Here is a 20,884-nt window from a genome sequence, read left to right on the forward strand (position 1 = left end):
TTCAGACAATTTAGTTATAGTGCTCTAGTGATGTCTCTGGACTTTGTAAACTATTCTAATTAAGAATGTTCTTCTTTTCTAGTTATTACAGTGTGGAGTGTTGAGACCAGACTTCTTTTGCTGTCTCATTGGGCAGCTGCAAGCATGAACGGGACCAGGGAATGGCAGCAGCATGCAGAATCTTAGCACTCTTTAGCACAATCTTCTGTATTAGGGAACTCTTAATTGACATGAGATGCTAAAGTCAGACATTGGAATTGGAACGACTATATAAAGTATGATTCGATCATCAAGACATCACTTGGATTTCATAATCTCAAATGTTTAGGGCCGATGTGAAGTTGAGGTGCTGCATTCCAGAACTTTAATATGTAGCTTACTCTTTTTTTTCCTTCTTAACAAACCACCACTAGTTCATTTTTAAAGTTTTTTTTTCATCAAGAGAATAATGTTACTAAATTTTATTTCTTTGTTTGCAAGAGAATCTTTATTAAAACACAATCTTAACTATGCACATGATGTGACCAGATCATCTTGAAAATACTCCTCTTAGTAGGAGCTCTTTGTTTTTAACTTTTGGTATGGTCAGAACATCGTATTTCCATAATTACTTAATTCTTTATGGTTATTGGGGCTATGACTATAGCTTTTTTGGATGAAATTTATGTTACTCTCCTGCTCAAAGTACCATCATGGTTTTTAAGTGGTAATTACATTGGAGAGTTCTGTAATAAGATTCTCACTCTCTAACTTTTGTTTAAGTTTATGGTTTAAGGTTAACCTGATTTATGCTGATTACCAAATTACTAGGTAAATGCTGATGTAGGATGTAAAGTTAGTTTCTTGGATATGGACACACCCAGGGCAGCTGTCAATTAGAAATGCAAATTGCAAAATTCCAAACAGAAACCGTGACTTTGCTGCTACATATCTACTAAATTGACCACTTTGGTTCTTGCTTGTTTGTCTCAGTCATAGGGAGTTCTGTAAAAGATGCCCCTTGTTTTCCATCTTCCATGGCCTTTTCTGTTGGGAAACATCTAAAGTGTATTAATAGTGCATGCTTTTACTTTGTAAATGTGGTGCCAAATCCCTGTTTGCCATTGTTTTTATTGTAGCAATGTTAATTGTAGTAATCCTTAGTCAGTACCTTCTTTTGCCGAAACTCCTGCATTTTGGGACTTTTTCCACTATGTTGTATGTACAGATTTTAATCTGTTATAGTTGGCAGCAGTATTAAAATGGTGAGTAAAGAGTCCAGGTTTGTTCCTGTTTGTAATTAGTCCTTTCTGGAAATATTTTCTTCTGTTTCTTTTTGTTCCTGCTGAATGTGCTTTGGCCTTTGTCTGAGAGTGGGTTTAGGTAGAGGGTTCCCTGAAGGTCTAGTCTTTTGGTGTAGTAGTATTGTTTTATTTTGGCCTGACTGAGGGTCTTATGTCATATCTGTGTCAGTGACATGCAGTCATAATCCATTTTCCGGGTTTACATTTTGGTTTTGTGGAGAGCTTTATTCACCTCGGCCTGTAGGTCCTTTTGTATAATGTACAGCAAATGTCTTTAAATATTGAATGGGCCTTTGGGGGAAGGCAGATGAAGAGAATGTATTGTGAGCATTCCAAATCAGCAGTTTGAGCAGTGCCTTTGGGGTCCAGTCTTTTCAGATTGGATTCTATGTCATCTTTTGATGTGACCTTTTACTAGTTTAAAAAAAAAAGAAAAAGGAATGATGGTCAGCAAAGCTAATTCAGAAAGCAAGCCACAGCACTTCAGTGCCTTTATTGGAATTTTTTTTCTTACTCTTTTTGGAAAAGTATAACTATGCAGATGCTATAACGGTACTATCTAAACCATTTCTTTAGGGCTGGGAAAACTGCATCTAAAAGAAAGAAAATGATCAGCTTCGATTGGTGATTAGTTTATACCCACAATGTAGATAGGACCGATAGTTCCTGTTCATTTTGAATAATCTTTTCCTTATTGTATTTTGTGATCTAGAATCATCTGGAAATGAGAACTCGTGGAATATTGTTTTAACTGTAGTCTTTCTATAGTCAGGGCTAATGGGATGGTGTTGATGATAATCCAAAATAACAAATAATCTGAATGCGTTAATTTTACTTTGAAATGCACCTTGTATTTTCATTTGAATATGTCTATCTGATATGTTCATTTTTTAGCTTTTCTGTTAATGAAAAAATAGTAATTCTCTGATTTTTTTGCCCCCATACCATTTACATTTTTCTTTATTTACATGAAGATCACCCCCTACCCTACCATCCCAAGTAATTTGTCTAAATGCACATTCCTGGAGGACACAGGGACACAATTCAAGTCATTGGTTTTCAGATATGCCTTAAGTCAAAATCACCTGGATGCATTTCAGAGATTGACTCTTGGCTGGTGGGCCTAGTGATCTATCATTTTAAAAAGGTGATTCTTATCAGCTTTGCAAATCACTGTTGTGTTTTGAAATAAAAGATCTTTTCTAATAGCAGAGCCAGAGTGTGGGGGTGAAACATCATGTGTACTAGCCTGGAGAAAAAAGGATTGGTATTTGTAATCAAAGAAACTAAAAGTTGCTTTGTGTCTTTTCTGTGGAGAATGCTGGAGGTTTGTGATGGACTGCATTTCAGTATTCATGTGGCCAGGCTTTGGACCATCTGAGAAACCAGCACATCTAAGAAAATTAAATTTTAATGAATAAAGAACAGTAAATAGACCCTAGTAGGAAGGACTGGAACAATAGCTTTATTTTGCTGTTTATTTTGTTCCATCTTCACCTGATTAAAACCTTGGGCTGTAGAAATGCCATTCATTAGGCTCTATTTAAAGAGGATATAGTCTCCTTAAAGGCCAGTCTTGCCCGACCTTACAAACTCAGCCTTGCAGCAGATTTCACCTCCTGGCACGAAAATTCCAAAAACTTTTACAGTTATTTATAAGCGGATCTTGGGATGACATTTCATCTTGGACAGTTTAAATTCTAAGTCTCTAGTTCAGTGTGTCATTTTATTATTGTTTCCAATGACGGATTGTTATTTTTTATAAAGTGCTGCATTCTAAGAATAGATGGACCAAATTTTAAAAACTATTTTCTTGCCTTGTTTCTTCTTCTTTTATGTGTTCTATTTGTGTTTTATTATATACGCATTTTAGAGCATTTAAAAATAACTGCTGGTTCTTCTAATTCATTTGCCCACCTTATATTCTTATATCCTGGCCACTGTCCTATTTGTAGCTGTGACTTTCTTTGTACATTGCTTGTCTAGCCTGACTAGTTGTTTCATATATTTATACATTTGTTTAGCATAGCTCTGGAGAATCGCGTTGCACAGCTTGTTGCTGTATTGGCAGTTACATATAAGGTAGTCTTTCATTCCCATTAAAAACCTCCCTTTGGTTGATCTTTTTTACCCCTTTCAGATGTTCAAATGTTTATTTATTTTGAGAGAGAGAACGCGAGTGTGCGTGTGTGTAAGGGACAGAGAGAGAGACCCAAGCAGGCTCCACGTGTTAGCACAGAGCCCAGTGCAGGGCTCGATCTCATGAGTCATGAGATCAGGATCCGAGCCAAAATCAAGAGTAGGACTCTTAACCAGCTGAGCCACCCAGGTGCCCATCGCCTTCCAGATGTTCAAAAAAACCAGTCCTTTACTCATTTAAATATAACTAAAACAGCACTAATTTTCTTCACTCTTACCACTTATGAAATCTTTCATATCTTATACTGACTTTAATTTTTTTTTAATGTTTATTTTTGAGAGAGAGAGCATGCGTGCGCATGAGTTGGGGAGGGGGCAGAGAGAGAGGGAGACACAGAACCTGGAACAGCTCCAGGCTTTGAGCTGTCAGCACAGAACCTGATGTGGGACTTGACTCCACAAACCGTGAGATCACAACCTGATCTGAAGTTGAACACTCAACTGACTGAGCCACCCAGGTGCTCCTCTTATACTAACTTTAAGAACAAGGTTATTTCAGTTTCCTAGTACTGCCAGCTCATTCTCCAGGCTTCACAGTACAAGTCAGAGATCTGACCTGGACCAGCCACAACTCTCCACATAGCTTTATGGCTGTCTAAGCACAAGAGAAAACCAGGCTGCTTAGGGGCCTGAAATCAAAAGTTGATCTTGTTAGCAGTTAGTTAGCTTGTTAGCAGCTAGTTAGCAGGAAGTAAAAGATTTAGGTGAGGTACAAGGAAGGAACTTCCTGGATGGTCAAGATCTGTGTTCCTTTACCTTTGTGTAAGTTTTAACCCCCCACCCCCATTTTCTCATAACTTATATGAATCACTTCTGCTAGGAGAACATACTCCAGAACAAGTCGGGACAGGACAGTTTTTTCTGATACTATGTCAGGCTTACATACCTGGCTCAACTCCAGTCTTCTTAGGAGTGAGAGATAATAAAGAAGGTTATATGGTAGTAGATACCTGAGGTGCAAGATTAACATACAGATTCCCTGGCTAAACTCTACTGAATTAAGTCTACTGGTCTTGGGAACATGTATTTTTAAATTTTTTTTTTTTTAACGTTTATTTATTTTTGAGACAGAGACAGAGCATGAACGGGGGAGGGGCAGAGAGAGAGGGAGACACAGAATCGGAAGCAGGCTCCAGGCTCTGAGCCATCAGCCCAGAGCCCAACGCGGGGCTCGAACTCACGGACTCACGGACCGTGAGATCGTGACCTGAGCTGAAGTCGGACGCTTAACCTACTGAGCCACCCAGGCGCCCCGGGAACATGTATTTTTAAATACATTTCTCAGGTGGTTCTGATGAAGCTAACCTGGGCCAACATTTGGGGGATAACTGAATAGGACCCGATGTTAAAGATCAACACAAACAGTAGACAGATTTAACCTTAAAAAATCACTAGTAAACGACTGAGGCATTTTTTATTTGCGAAGGAATCAGAAGCACCTTTTGTATGTGACTTAGAGTGCCGTCCACCAAAAAAATTAGTATGAGAACTGTTAAGTCAAAGAACATTCTTACACTTTTGATACAGAGTATTTAATCTTTATACGTAATTAAGACAAAACACTTGAAGTTTCCAAACATTGGTTTAATTTTTTTTTTACTGCATTTATTCAGTGAAAATGGAAAGCTACCTCAAAGTAAAGACAAAATCCTGTGACAGAGGTCTAACTATATATATGAAATAACATGAATATTCATCTACAGTTGGTGGATAAAGAGCAAAGCTAGCTAGCTCTAAATTACAGACTGGAAAGTCCTTTTGAAACAAGGCTAGGGAAAAGATAAATAAGAGGACTGTTTGAGCAGCCAAATAGAAGACTCTTATGTATGTTTGCTGCTAACCCCGTGTTCTCTTCTGAAAGCTAGTGGAAATCAACAAGGTAGCAGAAATAATCCAATATTAGCAAATAACACTGCTGGGATACACCGTCTCAGTGTATTAGCATTCAGATGTAAGATCTTTGACAGCTGGAATATTAAATTTTGTACAACATGGCTTATCTCCTATCCTCTACTACCCCCCACCCCACCAACCTCGCCTTCTGCCCCCATACTCCTTTCAGTTATCCAAACATTTTTACCTAGAGGCTTTTTTAAATGTAAGAGAGATTCCCAGTAGACATAACAAATCACAAGAAATTACCTGTTCTTTCTATTCTTCCTAACTGTTCATCTGTGCTCATGGAGGATAAAGGTCCTGAGATCTCTCAGAATCTTATGGAGAGTTGTTTGTCACTCTGGATTCTGGTCTTTTCCCTGCTTCCAATCATCTATGAAATCTCTGTCTTAACATCTCTCATCTGTTACTTAAAGTTGGACTAAATTATTCCTTCCAGCTATGACATTCTGTAATCCTGAGGCAATCGAAACAACATTTAAAAGTGCTTTTGTAAATATTCTTTATGATACTCAAGATTATACTATACTGCAAAACAAGTAATCTTATAAGGCAGTTCCAACAGTTGTATTCATTGTAGCTGGCCGTCTTTTCTCAGCATCACTTTTCCCATATTCATTTTGAACACCTGAAATGAAGTTCAACTGTAAATTTCTCTAAAATTTGTGCAGCTGGGTAAAAACAAAGGTCTTTGTTTTGCATTTAAATTCAGTTCTTTATTTCTGTTCATACTAGTGCTTGCCTTTTCATGGCCAGATGGCAGAAAAGTTCCCTTTTGCAGTCTGCACTATGTCTGACCTCACAGAGATGTCTTCATGCTTTTACCTAGCAGGATCACCAGAAGCTCTGGCACACTTGCAATCCCTGGGCCAACACTGAAGCCTGCTGGAATCTGTGCTCCGGGGGCTGTGCCGGGTAGAGAGGGCAGTGGGAGGTAAGAGCTCTTCACCCTTCACCACCTTCTCCACCCAGCATGGCCAGCACACTTTGGTCTACGGCACATCTCCAGTTATAGAGTGGGTTCTCAATACTGTTATTTCTTACCTCGGGAATGGGGCTACCCTGATTTGGACTATTTGGGGTACATGTTGCGTGAATTTTTTTTTTTTTATCAGAGTAGGAAGTGTTACAAGTAAATGTGTCTTTTATATTGCTTTTAAGACTGAATTTTTGTGCTGCTTTTATCCACAGAATGTAAAAGCACAGCTCCGATTCTATTGTATTCTTTCCATTATATTTTTATTGTGGTAAACTATACATAACATAAACTTTACCATCTTAATCATTTTTAAGTACATAGTTCAGTGGCACTAAGCACATTCACATTGTTACGCAAACTGTCACCACTGCCCATCTCCAGAACTTTTTCATCTTCCCAAACTGAAACTCTGTATCCATTAAACACTAACTCCCCATTCCCTTCTCCTCCCAGCCCCTGGGAATGTAAGTGCAATCGTATAGTATTTGTCCTTTTGTGTTAATTGTACTGTATTTTTGTAAAAAAGATAAAAGCAACTGTCATCAGATCTACAAGAAGTGGAACATACTTCACATTTGGCTTACTGTCATCAGTGGCTAAATGCGCTGCAAGGGAACTACATTAAGATCTCTGCCCTTTAAGGATATGAACGGGATATTAATTACACCTTCAACGAACAAACTTAAAGTTATTTATATTTTTGTTATTTTATGCTAATTTCACATTCCACTTTGAGACTGATTTGTATTCAATTTGGAGATGATTTTGTTAAATATGGTTTAGAGATGGCATAATTTAAAAATAACCAAGAATTTGGGAGTGGGAGGAGCTTAGGGAAATGAGAAAATTGACTGAATAGTGTGGTGTATGGTGGGCTTTCAGTAGCATGGTACATATATAGAACGCTGGCTTGGGATTCAGGAGACCTATTTTGGAGTTCTAGTTCTGCTACTTCCTAGCAGTTTGATCTTGATGAAGACACTCCTTCTCCCTGGGCCTCAGTTTCTTATCTATAAATTACTAGTGATGGGCCTGGACTATTTTAAACTTCCTTCTAGCTTTACCATTTTAAGAATTAAGATTGCAGTTCATGAAAATCAGGTCGAATTGTTTCTGACCTACCTTGTTACAAGAAAGAATTTCTGATGATAAAATTCAACATTATAGTGTAAATTTAAAAGGAAGCAAAAGAAGACAAAGACAGCAGAGTGAGTAGAGTACCAGAAGACCAGGCCCATTGGCTATTTTCATGCTTGGACTATAGGGCCGGTTGTATATGAACATCCATAACCAAGAAGCCTAGGGTAGGCTTTTATAGTTTGGCCTCTAACCAAGTCCTGCTTAGAGTCAAAGAGCAAGGAGAAGATAATAAAAGAAGTAAACAATCTGATACAATTTGTGGGGAAGTTGGGCTACCCTATCTGAAGATTGGATAAGTGAGATAAATTAGATTTGGGGCCTGAATAGACAGGATCTTAGCCGGAGTGAGGATTCTTAACCTGGGACTTCAGGGCTCCAAAGGTAGAATTTATTCCTAGTATGTTGGTTTCCCTTATAATTTTATGCATTTTTAAATATCCTGAGAAGAGGTCTATAGGTTTCATCAGACTGTTGGAGGGATCCATCATGCAAAAAAAGGCTCGTAACCCCTGTATATGGAGTTAAAGCAAAACAGGTTAGTGATAATTGGAATATGCCATTTAGCAACAGTCCCTGAACAGAGCTCTTGGATGCATGAAGTCTTGCCCAGGTTTTTTTATGTGGTAAAGTTTTATAATTGGCAATAGAGTACTTTCCCTTATTTCTCTGGTACTTCTCCCAAGTTGACTTCTTTTCATGGAATCAAAAAGACGATTAAATGAGTCCAATTTTAACAGCTGCAAATTTATTCTTCAGTGTATTTCAAGTTCATATGGCTCTCTAGTATCAATATTGCTAGTAACAGGCTAAGTGTGAATATGTGTTTCTGGCAAGGAACAGATTTTCATTTTAATTGACACTTTCTTTTATATACTAAATCTTGGACGCCAGGAGCTTTCCTCACTAGTAGTTGTAGATGCTAAATCTGTACTTGACTTCACCACCTCCTGTCAAGATAAATGCAAGCTTCGTTTCCCCTCAAAGGAGTTCAGAGAAATAATTTACTTGTTGTCCTGTATTGGGAGATGTTGTTTTCAGCCAGGCATCACATGGATCCAACTGCAAAGATTTTCAATGCCCAAAGCAAGATCAGCTGCTTTTTTTTTGTTCTGAAACATGTAGCAGTTGAAATGAGAATTCTAGGTTTGCTCAGTTACTCTAAATTCTGTGATCGAGAAGTGGTAGCAATAAAAATCATTAATACTCCAAGTGGGAGTGTGTTGAAGTCTTCTAAATTTATTCAGAAAGTGTCTTGTGCACCTGAGACAGTTACTTACAGAGATAAAGGAAACTCAGTTTTTACAGTAGTTGGGGGGCAGAGAGAGAGTCTGCTTAATAAAGATGATCATTTTTAGACATGTGCCTTAGAAACTAACAAACTTACATCTTCTATTCAGTGATCCAGATCTCTGAGCTAAGGCACATAGGGTCTGTTAGTAAAAAATGGTGGTAAGGTTTACTGAGATCTCATTTTTTATTTTTTAATTTTTTCCAGACAGTAGGGAAAGTTGCTATTGTGCTTGGGATAGTTCATCTAAAAACTTGGTCTTGAATTTCATAAATGGCTGCTTTTACATAGGATTTCTTTCTGTGACTCTGACCACACAGCTTTTATGTTCCTTCCCTTCAGTTATGTTTGTGATCATTAAGAATAACCCTGTGAAGTAGTAGAAAAGTTACCTTCATTTTATAGATGAGGGACTCAAGGCTCAGAGAAATGAAATATTTATACTTTGTAGTAAATTGCAGAACCAGTACTGGCACCTGGGTCTTCTGACTCTTGGGTTTGTATTCTTTAAACTGCACTAGCTACCCCACTTTGAAAAGAATATATGGGACACAGTTGTGATCATGTAGAGTCTGTCTCCAAGGGAGAATGGATTCACTCTTCATGCCATGGTATATTGATCTATGATTTTTCTGCTTGAAATGAACCAGATTCCAAGCCTGTTTGTGGAATGTATACTTGAGGAGTGATGAGGATTAGAACAGCCCACAGTCCTTGAGATTTTCTTTGATGATAATATCTGTAACTGCATCAAATACAAATTTGACATTCTGTGTGTCTGTAGCACAGGTCATGTGACTGTAGATTTCTTTGACATCTTTTCGCATGTTGAGGTCAAGGAACTGACTCTTGATGTAATTCCCTGCATCTTCAAAAGAGTTGTTCCCTGGTTTCCCAGAAAAAATAGTGAAGAAATGGGATAAATTAACCCTTTTTAGCTGCTGACTTTTTTTTTTAATGTTAAAATTTATATATTTTGAGAGAGGGAGAGTGCAGGTGCACATGGTGTGCTTGCATACAAGTTGGGGGAAGGGCAGAGAGAGGAAAGAGAGAATCTCAAGCAGCCTCCACACTAATGCATCGTTTGATCCCACGAACCACGAGATCATGACCTGAGCCAAAATCAGGAGTCAGACCCTGAACCAACTGAGCCACTCAGGCATCCCTGCTCACTTACTTTTTAGGTGACCCACTCGATCCTTGAAATGTGTTGGACAGCTGCAGTTGGGAACATATTTCTAAGGGGAGGGTCCTCTTCTCTATTGTACTCCAGTGTTTATCACTTGAGTTGAGCAACAGAATTGAGGAGCGGGATCTCTTTGTCTCTGCCCTTGATTTCTGGGAGGTATCATTTAAATAGTCTGTGGCTCTCCTGCATCCTGTCTATTCTGTTCCAGGGACATTTGATTTTAAACTTACGACTGAATACCCAAGTTTCTCAGATCAGACATCCAAGTATCACTTGGATATCACAAAGCGCATAAGAGGAACTGAGTATTAAGGGGATATGGCGGGGCAGGGAGGGGGCGCCTGGGTGGCTCAGTCGGTTACGTGTCTGACTTCAGCTCAGGTCATGATCTCATGGTTTGTGAGTTCGGGCCCCATGTTCGGCTCTGTGCTGACAGCCTGGAGCCTGCTTTGAGTTTTGTGTCACTCTCTGACCCTCCCCCACTCATGCTGTCTCTCTCTCTCTCTTTCTCTCTCTCAAAAATAAATAAACATTAAAAAAATTTTTTAAGGGATAAGGGATCATCAGCCTGGCAAAGCAAAGGAGTTTCACACTTAGTACCCCTTAAAGACAGGTTCCTTTATGTCTTCTTGGTATAGGAAATGAGGCAATCACCAGTCATTACCAAGAAAGCATTACCATTATCTCCATCCCTTGACACTTACCATCATAGTCTGGAAAACAAATGCTGAGATGGACTTTCTTGATTTTTTCCTCAAAGAGGTCCTTCTTGTTGAGAAAGAGGACAATGGAAGTAGCCGCAAAGAACTTGTGGTTACATATGCTGTTGAAGAGGTGTAATGACTCATGCATGCGATTCTAGTAAGAGGAGACACCATCAGAGATATCAGACTGAGCTTATGGGCTATTGTCTACTTCCTGTTCTTATTCCCCTTGGAGAGACTAGTGCTCCAAATGTAAGAGGAAAGTTGGGGAATAGCTTATCTCTTTTTAGTGTGGTGGGAAAGGGCCAAAGAAATCTAGCTGCCTTTCTCATCCTTTTTCTGTCATAGCTGTGTGACTTGGGGGAAATCCCTGAACTTTTCTGAGTTTTAGTTTCCCTGTCTCATAGGGTTGTTATGGAAGTTCAGTGAGATCATGTATGAGTGTCTATGATAGTGGCTGGCATATAGGTGTACAATAAATGTTAGGTCAATCTTTGGCAGCCAGGGCACTGCGAAGGACTTTTACTCCGTAAGTGCTGCTTATACAGAGTGGAAACTAGGCCTGAGTTGTCATGTGCCCATTTGCATCTCCATGATAATTTTTCTTTTCAGGATGATTCTGATAAGCTTCTGTTACAGAGTCCTGGATCTCTGTGTGGGCAGGAACATAATAGGAATTATTGCCCCAGTGTCAAATGGTGAGGACTAGAGAATTTCTCAGCACCATACCACAAGCCCTTCTGCCTTATTTCCTCCTCTGATTGCCACTGTGAGCAGGTGAGAAGTGGTGCTATATATCTGCAGAGTTTAGATGTTGCCAAGTGCCCCAGACCAGCCTGTTTTTAGGGAGCAGGGCCTTTAGGATTTCAAGTATGCTATTATCTGACTTGGGCTCAATCTTTTCACCCAATGAAGAAAGAAAACAAATTACTTTTTGTGGCCTTTTGTCATTGCTAATGCTCCTGTAGAACCCCTTAAGACTTCATAGACTTCAGGGTTAAAGGTGGAAGAGATCTTGAAAAATGAATGACCCCATAAGACATTTTGGCTAGAGGATATTCATAGTGCTCTAATGTGAACTTGAACTACTAAGGAGAAGGGAGAACAACTGAGACAGGGATGGGAGTATAGGAGCTTTGTCTCCTATCAATAAACTATGGGCCTCCATCAGCATGTTCCATGCCTTGATATTCTCTCAGACTCCAAGACTGGGCGGGCTGACGCTTGGTCTACAGAGCTCCTATCTTGTTAAATTCTGCAGGCTCAAGAGACTCACCCCTCAGGTAGTCTTCCACCTGCCAATTTAAGTGGCATGTGAGAAACCTGGTCTGCAGGTCTCCCCTTAGTCCTGTTGACAGTACATATTTAGGCTTCCAAGTGAGGTTAGTAGTCCAACCCTTCTGTTGCACAAAGATGCACATCATACATTGTTTTTCTGCTCTATCATTTTCATCTCCTATCTTTTATTTCCATAGGTGGCCTGGAAGAGTCCTAAGTGTAACCCCTGCGCTTTGCCCAGTTGTGATCCCTTGTCCCTTTAATACTCTGTTCCTCTTGTGAGCTGTGTGATATCCAGGTGATTCTTGGATGTCTAATTTGAGACCAGGCTCACCTCCAGTAAATCTAGAGCTCCAAAGTGCTAACCTGGAACCTGCAAAAGGGGAAGTTTTTCTAGAATTATTTACTGAAGCATTGATTTGTGTGCCAGAGGACTGCTAGACTGTCAGTGTTAGCTGAAATCACCCAAGCTGAAGAATTGGTGACACAAAGCTTAGAGGAAGGGTCACAGGGGGACTGTCTCTGAAAGCTGCTTACTGTAAGGGCCACTTACCACTTCGTCATCTTCCACTAGCACCATATCATAGGCACTGAGGGCCGCACAGAAAATGATGCAGGTGACTCCCTCAAAGCAGTGGATCCACTTCTTTCTCTCTGATCGTTGCCCTCCCACGTCAAACATCCTGAGGGAAGAAGCAGCACAGGTACTTGGTGTTTACAGAGGGGTGGCCACTTTGGGGCCAATCGGCAATGAGATAGGAAATGGGGAGGAAAGAGGGACAAATAGGATAGTTATTCAGATTGGGCTTTAGTGAAGGCCAAGAGGCATCCCCAATCCCCTTTTTTGGTATCTGAGGTGACCCCAGGGAACCATGTGTGTACCTGTGATGCCCCCCAGAGAGCTGTGTACTCACCTGAAGTTCAAGTCTTTGACGGAAAACTTGGTCTCAATGATGCCTGTGGTTTTGACTCTGGATCGTAGCACATCTTGCTCATTAGGGAGGTAGTCGGGGGCTGTAATCCGGTCTAATTGGTTCAGGTAACTAGAGAAAAGAGATTGGAATGGATTAAACTTTACACAGCCAGGGCCAAGAAAGGTAAAGGTCCTACCCAAAGTTATATAACTAACTTGGTGATGGAATCAGGACTAGAGTCCATATTGTTAAATCTAGGGTTCTTTCCTTCAAACCCTCATGTGTCCTTACAAAAGGGAGTGTGGGCTGAGAGGCATGCCCAGTTGTGGCAGGGGTTCTGTCACATTTAAGTCAAATCAGATAACTTTTCCTTAAGTTTTGCCTGGCTACAAAGTTTTCTAGATCCTTCAGTAAGATTTGGTGGTTTAAATGAGTGTCAGAAGTTCCAACAAGAAGCAGGAGTAGGGGCTCCTGGGTGGCTCAGTTGATTGAGCTTCCGACTCTTGATTTTGGCTCAGGTCATGATCCCAGGGTCGTGGGATCAAGCTCTGTGTCGGGCTCTGTGCTGAGCGTGGAGCCTGCTTGAGATTCATTCATTCATTCATTCTCTCTCTCCCCCCGCCTCTCTCTTCTCCTCCCCCACTTTCCCTTTTCCTCCCCCTCCCCCACTCACGCTCTCTTTAAAATAAAAATAAGTTTAACAAGAAGCAGGAGTAGACTAAAAGAGACTTCAGAGACATAAGAGACGTGAATCGGTTTGATACATGGACCTTGTTTATATCCTGAATCAAGTTGAGGGGCAAACAGTTGAGATAACTGGGGAAACTTAAATGAGCACTGGCTTGGATATTTGATGACATCAAGGAATTATTAAATATTTAGGTGTGGTGGTTATGTTGTGATTTCTTTTTTTAAAAAGAGCCTCTCTCTCTCTCTCTCTCTCTTTTTTTTTTTTTTTTTTTTTTTTTGAGAGATACATAGTGAAATTTTTAGTATGTAATGATAGGATATTTGGGACTTTCTTCAAAATAATCCAGTGGGAGATGGAGATAAAATGGAACAAGAGTGGTCATGAGCTGGTAACAGTTGAAGTCAGGTGATTCACTGTATTATCCTACTTTCGTATGTGTTTGACAGTTATCATGAAAAAAACTTTTTTTTAAAGACAAGAGGAAGGCAGATGTGAAGTGGGATGACAGAGAAGAAGGGAAGGAAAATTAACAAGTGTGTAGTATATGCCAGTATTTTCACATTTAAATTCTCATTTAACCTCATACACCTTCAAGTTTCATGTCCCATTTTACAGATGAAGGTTAATTTCAGAAGAGTTGAATAACTTGTCGAAGGTCAAGAGGCACTGTGGTATATTGTAAAAAGCATTCAACTTTGCGGTCAAATAGACCTGGAGTCAACTTCAACCTCTGCCATTTAACTATGTGACTTTGGGCAAGTTAGTTAACTTCCCTGAACCTCAGTTTTTCATCAGACTAATAAAAAGTACTATCTACCTCGAATAATCAAACGAGATGGTGCACCTCACACACCCAGCAATGCCTGGGCCTTAGTGAGTAAGTGCTCTGTGGATGGTAAATGATAACTGTGTTACAAAATTAGATGACAGAAGAGGGATTAAATCCAGGTCTGTCTGACTACAGAGCTCATGCCCATCTATGAAACCATGCTGTTTGAGGTAGGCTTGATAAACTCTCTGTAACTTATCTTTTTGGAATCAGCTTTGCAAAGTTGGTTCTTTTAAATCCCTGACCTACTTCCTTTGGTTTGCCCTGGAAGTTTCTGTGTCCCATGCCCTGGCACCCTGATGTAAAATGCTATGTGTGAAGGAGGCATTCGTTTCTGGTTGGTGGCCTAAGTAAATACACCTAGGTTACCAGCTAGAATATTCCATCCTGAAAAGGCCATCGTTAATCACCTGTTTCCTGGGAGGGCATGTGGCAGAACTGCAGGTCTGTCTTTGTGTTTGTGGTTCTGAAAGGAGAGACTATGTGCATGAATTTAAGAGGACAGCAGTCTGAGGGCTACTAAGCAGGGCACATTTGTTATTAATTTGGGGGTCTTCAGCTCTATAGGCTGCAGTGAGCCAGATTGAAGCAACACAGAGTGGTGGCAACTATGTCTGTGTCCCTCTCTAAAGGCATTAAGTTCAAAGCATAGTAAAACACTGCTTAAGCCTAACACAACAGGTATCCACGCTGAATTCAGTCCTTTGTGACTCCAGCTTTCATGCCTGAAATTTTAGTCTGCTTGTGATTTCTCCTAGAAGGTTGTTTATAGCTAATCCCACCCCTTCCCCAGTCAGAGTCTTACTAAGATGCTGAGTCATTGAGCTGGTACTCTGCAGCTCTCTCGAAGCAGGCTTGCACCCCACCATCCTTCCACAACTTCCTGATGACCTCAACCAGCTCGGGAGGCATGGTGCCCTCCTCAGTGGAGTCAGCCAGGTTGTTGAGCTGTCGCCCAGTATCCTGTAAGGCAGAAACCTGGGTGAGAACTACACAGGAGTAATGGCTTTCCAGGAGGCTCCTGGGAATACTACTGAAAAGAAAGCATTTTGCATTGCTACTAAAGCCTAAGATGGAGATTGCAGCCAGTGAAGATGTTAAGAAAACATATGGATTAATTTTGAGTGTGCTTCTGAGATGTAGAGGGTGGCAATTTCTCCAGTCCTAGGATGTCTAGGGGAAAATAGGTTCCAGGGGCTTCCTCTGTGGTGTTTCTGTCTCCCATCCTTAGTTCAAAAGAGTACCGCCACAAAATGTGGGCCCTCTGCTCGCAGGGAGGTTGGAAGTTTAAAGACCAGATTGACCATGACATAAAATCAGATGGTAGACAACCATCACCTTTGTTCTTTCAATGATCCAAAGCTAGGAAAAGACAAATGCCAGAACTAGGGATTTAGCTTGTAAAAGTTCCATAGCCAGGCAAGGAGCCCAGGGGAGCATTTTAGATGGTAAGGTAAAACAAAAAGGCAGAGGAAGCTGAGAACAGGTTTTGGTAATGTATTATAAAGGTAGGGATTGCACACTTCTCCAAGACTGAAGTAAAAAGACTGGAAGCTCAGTAGGTAGGACTTAGTTCTACGAAACTTTTCTGACCCATATTTCCTCATAGCTTGTCAGCTGCCTGTTTTCTGATCATTAGCCTTTCCTTCCAACCTTAACCGCATTGCTGTTAACCACATACCGCACAGCTTGGTTCAGCATAGTCAATACCCAGTGTGGACATGGCCTGGATGATAGCCAAGATGGACTGCAGCATATTCCCGTAGATGATGGCCTTGTACTCCAGACACTCTTCTGGTGAATAGCCATCCTGATGAATGATCCTGCAAGACACCCGGCCCATAGTTGGACCTGAGTAAGCAGCCCTAAGGGATTGGGGATCTGGAAGGATTGAAAGGGTCATAAGTACACAATCTATTCCTATGGCTGTCCCAAAGTGGAGGGTGAGGGGAAAAGGGCATGCAGATGAGGGGCATTGGGAATCAGGTTCTTTATATCCTTTACTTCTGGGTGCCTTCAGGATGAAGAGCCCTTCACCTTCCATGCCTCTACTGGCTCTACTGACTTCATCACCCTACCTCAGTCCTCGGGGGGCTTTGTTCTTACTCACTTCATCTGTTTGACGATAGTGCTCTTTCCTGACTCCCCAGCACCTGCAGGGAGAAATGCTTATGCTTCAGGTTTCCACCAATTCTCCCCAACCCTTCAGTAGATGGCTTGTGAGAAGTCTAAGCCAGGGCTTGCTTGGGAGTCTTGTTAGGAGACAACCTGTAGGGATGATTACTGCCCTCAATTTCTGCCAGCCTTGAGCTCAGGCCATTCAGTCTGGATTTAGAGCAGAGTTTCTCAGCCTCTGCACTGTTGACATTTTGGGCTGGACAATTATTTTTTTTGTGGGAGGCTGTCCTGTGCATTGTATGGTGTTCAGTGGCATTCCTGGCCTCTACTCACTAGAGGCCAGTAGCACTCTTCTCTTCCAGTTGTGACAACTAAGAATGTCTCCAGACATTCCCGAGCGTCCTGGTGAGGGGTGAGGGTGGTGGCAAAATCTCGTTGAGAACCACCGATAGAGTCAGGGAATTCCTTTAACAGGTTTCTCCTCTGCCCAGTTTTACTCAGGAGAGTGATCTTGGAGCAGGATTGCAGAGAGCTGGATAACTTCACTGAAATAGTTTTTTTCATCATCTTGCTTTTTCCCTTATTGGCTAAAATGCCCTACTATCCTCTCATTTACACTCTGCTCTCCCTCCACATACCCTTCAACTCTCTCCCCCAGTTTGCACTGCCCTGATGCCCTAACCTCCCTCCCATTTAGTCTATGCTGGTTCCCTTTAAGCTGCTTATCCTGAATGTAGAAGAAAGCTGCTTAGGCTTAAAAGATCTCTCAGTGGCCTTGCTATCTCTTTCCCCTTCTGTAGCTTTTGGGCTTCTTGGAGTCTGAGTCCAGCTTACAGTGGTATGCTCACAGATTGGCTGGGCAAAAGGAGGTGCCACCGCCTGGGACTCCAGTTCACAGGCTCCTCATGGGCTTGGAAACAGCCCAGCCAGCTAATCTGCTGCTGCAAAGACCCCCCAGCTAGCCTATCTCTGTACTACCGTTGGGTTTTTTTCCCTAAACCAGGTGTCCCAAACTCTTTATTGAACCAAGAGGTTCTGTTTGCAGCTGTGACCAATCTCTCTGACCAACAGAAGAAGGTGCTTGTCGTTTTTCAGCACAGACCTGTGATCTGCTTAGGGCTCATCAAGTTGATGAACCTCCCATCTGGAAGGGGCTTTCAAGGCAGCTACTGAACAGAAAGCCAGGAAAGGACTGCTGTAGACATTCCTCCTCCCTCAGGGCTGGCTCCCTAGTTATAAAATGTATACAGAATGTTTACTGGAGGCAAGGAGAAGGAACCCATTTATGTGGCAAGAACCAGTGGGCCTGCTCCTGGGACTACATGGCACTGATGCTATGGCAGGACTTCTGAGTCCACTGACTCAGAGCTTTCTGACTGCGGATCAGGTAACTCTAAGCCCAGGGTTCACGACATTTACCAAGCTGTGAGGTGTGGGGTTTGGTTAGATTTGGAGATGGATGGGTCTCTCCCAGCCCTTGCACACTTCCTGGTTCAAGGAAGAGCAGAACTATTCCAAGGTAGCTTTGGTATTCTGCATCTCCTTGGGGTGGCTATGCTCAGCCCTAGAGCCCTGATCCCTTAGCCTGAGACCAGATGGGGAGAGGAAAATGACCGGCCATCCGTCCTCCCCGTGGGGTGGGCTAGAACCCATCTACCATTCAGGATAAGCAGGAAGGAGCAGTACCTTCTTCTCTGGCTCATCCTCCCATCTCGCTCACCCAGCAGTAGCAGTTTGACGGTCTTGGCTTCCTTGTCAGCATCCTCCTGCAGCTTCTTTTCTAGCTCCTTGGACCTCTTGGCCAGTTCTTTGTCCTCAGCACTGGCTCCACTCCCCATCTTTCTGCTATCTCCTTCTCCGCTGCTTCTTCTGGCCCTTAAGCTTCTTCTCTAGGGTTTCCTATCTGTGAGATGGAAGATAAGGAAAAAGTAAATTGGGATCGAGTATCAGTTTTGTAGTCCTCCTCAAAAGCTGGTCGATAAGGGGCTTGGTGAGGGAGCAGGCTCTAGGTTCTCGTCCCCTGCCTGTCTTGGGTGAGACTTTCTACCCCAGCTGGAGACCTACTTAGTCTAGGGATTGTAGCCTTTTTATCTAGCAATGTGATGGGTCAAGCCAATTAAGAGCTTAGTATGACAAAGGGCAAAGACATGTGTTTCTGTAACTAAGAAAATGGCTGGATTTTGACACAGGAGGACAGAATGCGGGTACTGGAGCTTTCTGGAATGAGATCACAGCTGTCCCATCCTTTTGAGGGGCTGATCTCCTAAAAGTCTCTTTCTTCCTTGGATTCACTTGCATTTTAGCTCTAGAGATTAGATATGTAAACGTAGGAAGCTCTGCCTGTCCTGAGACTCGAGATTTTAGAGTCTTGTTTTCAAGGGCTTCAAGGCATCAAAGCACCCTCTCCATCATACCAGGCTGGTCCTGGCAAGGAAATCTTGTTTAGGGTGGTGCCCTTCCTGGAAAAATTAGAAATGTTTCCTCCAGCTCCTCCAGTGGCTGCTGCACCAGGAAGTTATTAGCATTGTTCTGCTATGTTGGGTAATCTCTCTATGTGCTTCTTTATAGCACTTATCCCTTCATACTGTACTTTGCTTTATGAATGGGTTTCTCCCAGGCTGAATTCCTTCCGCTGGAGGTCAGGGACCAAATCTGATTCATATGTGAGTCCTTTAGACCGTGTGGTTTATTAGCAGACCCTCAGTAAAAGTTTGGTGAATGAATGAAAGAAAAAGTATACACAGAGAGAGCGGGCCTCCAACTCTGTAAAGCCACCTGAGGCCTACCCTCACTTGGTGAGTGAACTTTGCTGTTTAGAGTGGGAGTTTGTGCTGCCTCATACAGGAAACTGCTTCCTTGGGAAATTGGACTCTAGCCTCTGGCTTTGCAAAGGTTGGGGCAGCCCTCCCTCTGGCCCTCATTCCAGCTGCCCCTTCCTGGGAAGAAATGCCAGAGAGGAACCCAGGAATTCTCTTTTGGACCTATGGAAGACTCTCTCCATCGGTCATATTTCTCTATGCCAGTTATTTCCGTTTAATTAAGTGGGTTGCTGGTGGAGCCTCCTCAGTACGTCGGGATTTTGCTATCCAAAATGTGGTGCAAGGCCCAGCCTAGATCACCTGGGAGCTTCTTGGAAGTGCAGGATCTCAGGCTTTAACCTAGATCTGATTTAGAGCCTGCATTTTAACTGGATCGCAGGTGACTCTAAGCATGTTAAAGTTTGGGAAGTGCTGCCCTAGGAGGTACTAGGGAATTGTTTTTTCCTCAAACCTGCCTAATCATGAGGATCACCTGAGATGCTTGTTTCTGTGTGTTATCAAATCTTAGGTCTCACTGATTGGAAGATCACTCAGATTTCAAAGATGTTAAAATATCCTATATGTTTTTATAAAGGGGTGTGCTTTAGAATCATTAAGTTCCGGCAATAGTGCTAATTCCAGATCCTGAGAAACTCTTTTAAACTAATACAAGTGATTATCATCATCTGGCAAGTTTGGAAAAACCTGATCCAGAAGAGTGGTTCTCAACTTTTGTTGTACTTTGGAATTTACCCAGAGAGCTTTAAAAAATAATACTGATCTAATTGGTCTGGAATACAGTCTAGGCGTGGAGATTTCCAAATTTCCCCAGGTGATTCTAATGCGCAGCCAAGGAGTTGAGGATTTGACCTGAGCTTGAAGGGCTTAACGTGTTCCTTTTAGAGTGGAATTGCACTGTAGTGGCCTGTGCGTTTGGACTGAGAAGCTGGGAGGGAGCCCCTGGGCCTCCCACCTACCAGGTACCCCGAGCCATTGCTGAGCTCCTTCCTCCTTCCACCACCTTTCAGCTGCATATCTGAGCATCTGGCTGAGAAGCCCTGGGCCTGGAGCCCAGACTCTCAGGGCTGATGGAGAAATAGGTAGCCGCCACGGTGCCTTCCCTAGTGATCATGTTTTCCCAATCAAAAATTGGCAAGTGCTTCTTGACTTAAAACAGGAGAGTGTCTTTGAAATTGTGATTGTCTTGGAATCTTGGCTATAAGGTTTCAGTAATTATACCTCCCCAGCCCAGCCCTAGCCTACCCACAATATTGGTAACCTACACCTAGGCCAGAGCTGTGCTGAAGTCTGTTGTGTTCAGAGCAGGGGACTGCCAGCCACTGTGCTGGCCGAGTTAATGTGGCTCCTATCAGTTCATTCTCACACTAACTTCAAGGTAAGTGCTCTGTCCCCAGTTTACAGACCAGAGAACTGAGACTTGAGAGGTAAGTAACCTGTTCGAGGTCCTATAGTTTAATGAGCAGACAAATCAAGTGATCCTTCTTCCCACGACCCCCACATAAGCAGCCAGTGAAAGAACACTTGGAGGAAACAGGCAACATGCATGAGCTCGAAAAC

At 42.1% G+C, this 20,884-nt stretch overlaps 2 protein-coding genes across 2 annotated transcripts in view; one reads left to right on the forward strand and one right to left on the reverse strand.

Moving 5' to 3' along the window:
* GNAI3 (G protein subunit alpha i3) overlaps nucleotides 1-3,079 on the forward strand; it is a 40,913-nt gene extending 37,834 nt beyond the window's left edge. Inside the window, exon 9 of the mRNA XM_030323954.2 lies at nucleotides 83-3,079. The gene's annotated coding sequence lies outside the window, so the exon portion shown is untranslated. The remainder of the gene's footprint in view (nucleotides 1-82) is intronic.
* A 6,401-nt stretch (nucleotides 3,080-9,480) lies between these two features.
* Nucleotides 9,481-18,346, reverse strand: GNAT2 (G protein subunit alpha transducin 2). The gene is made up of 8 exons (XM_030323899.1): nucleotides 18,229-18,346; nucleotides 16,501-16,543; nucleotides 16,072-16,213; nucleotides 15,196-15,353; nucleotides 12,871-12,999; nucleotides 12,510-12,639; nucleotides 10,679-10,832; nucleotides 9,481-9,671 (listed from the first exon to the last, which is right to left on the reverse strand). Exons 1-8 carry the CDS (start codon nucleotides 18,344-18,346, stop codon nucleotides 9,481-9,483), a joined length of 1,065 nt encoding a protein of 354 aa, XP_030179759.1.
* Between the last annotated feature and the right edge of the window lie 2,538 nt (nucleotides 18,347-20,884).

Source organism: Lynx canadensis, chromosome C1, assembly GCF_007474595.2.
Source record: "Lynx canadensis isolate LIC74 chromosome C1, mLynCan4.pri.v2, whole genome shotgun sequence".
Taxonomy (NCBI): Eukaryota; Metazoa; Chordata; class Mammalia; order Carnivora; family Felidae; genus Lynx; species Lynx canadensis.

Bases quoted from the DNA above. Each gene is read 5' to 3' on its own strand.
- GNAT2 (XM_030323899.1), bottom strand. From the start codon at position 18,346: ATGGGGAGTGGAGCCAGTGCTGAGGACAAAGAACTGGCCAAGAGGTCC. The intron at 16,544-18,228 runs GTGAGCGAGATG...TTCTCCCTGCAG, and splicing joins CGTCAAACTGCTACTGCTGG to GTGCTGGGGAGTCAGGAAAG. The intron at 12,640-12,870 runs GTGAGTACACAG...TTCTTCCCTCAG, and splicing joins GTCAAAGACTTGAACTTCAG to GATGTTTGACGTGGGAGGGC.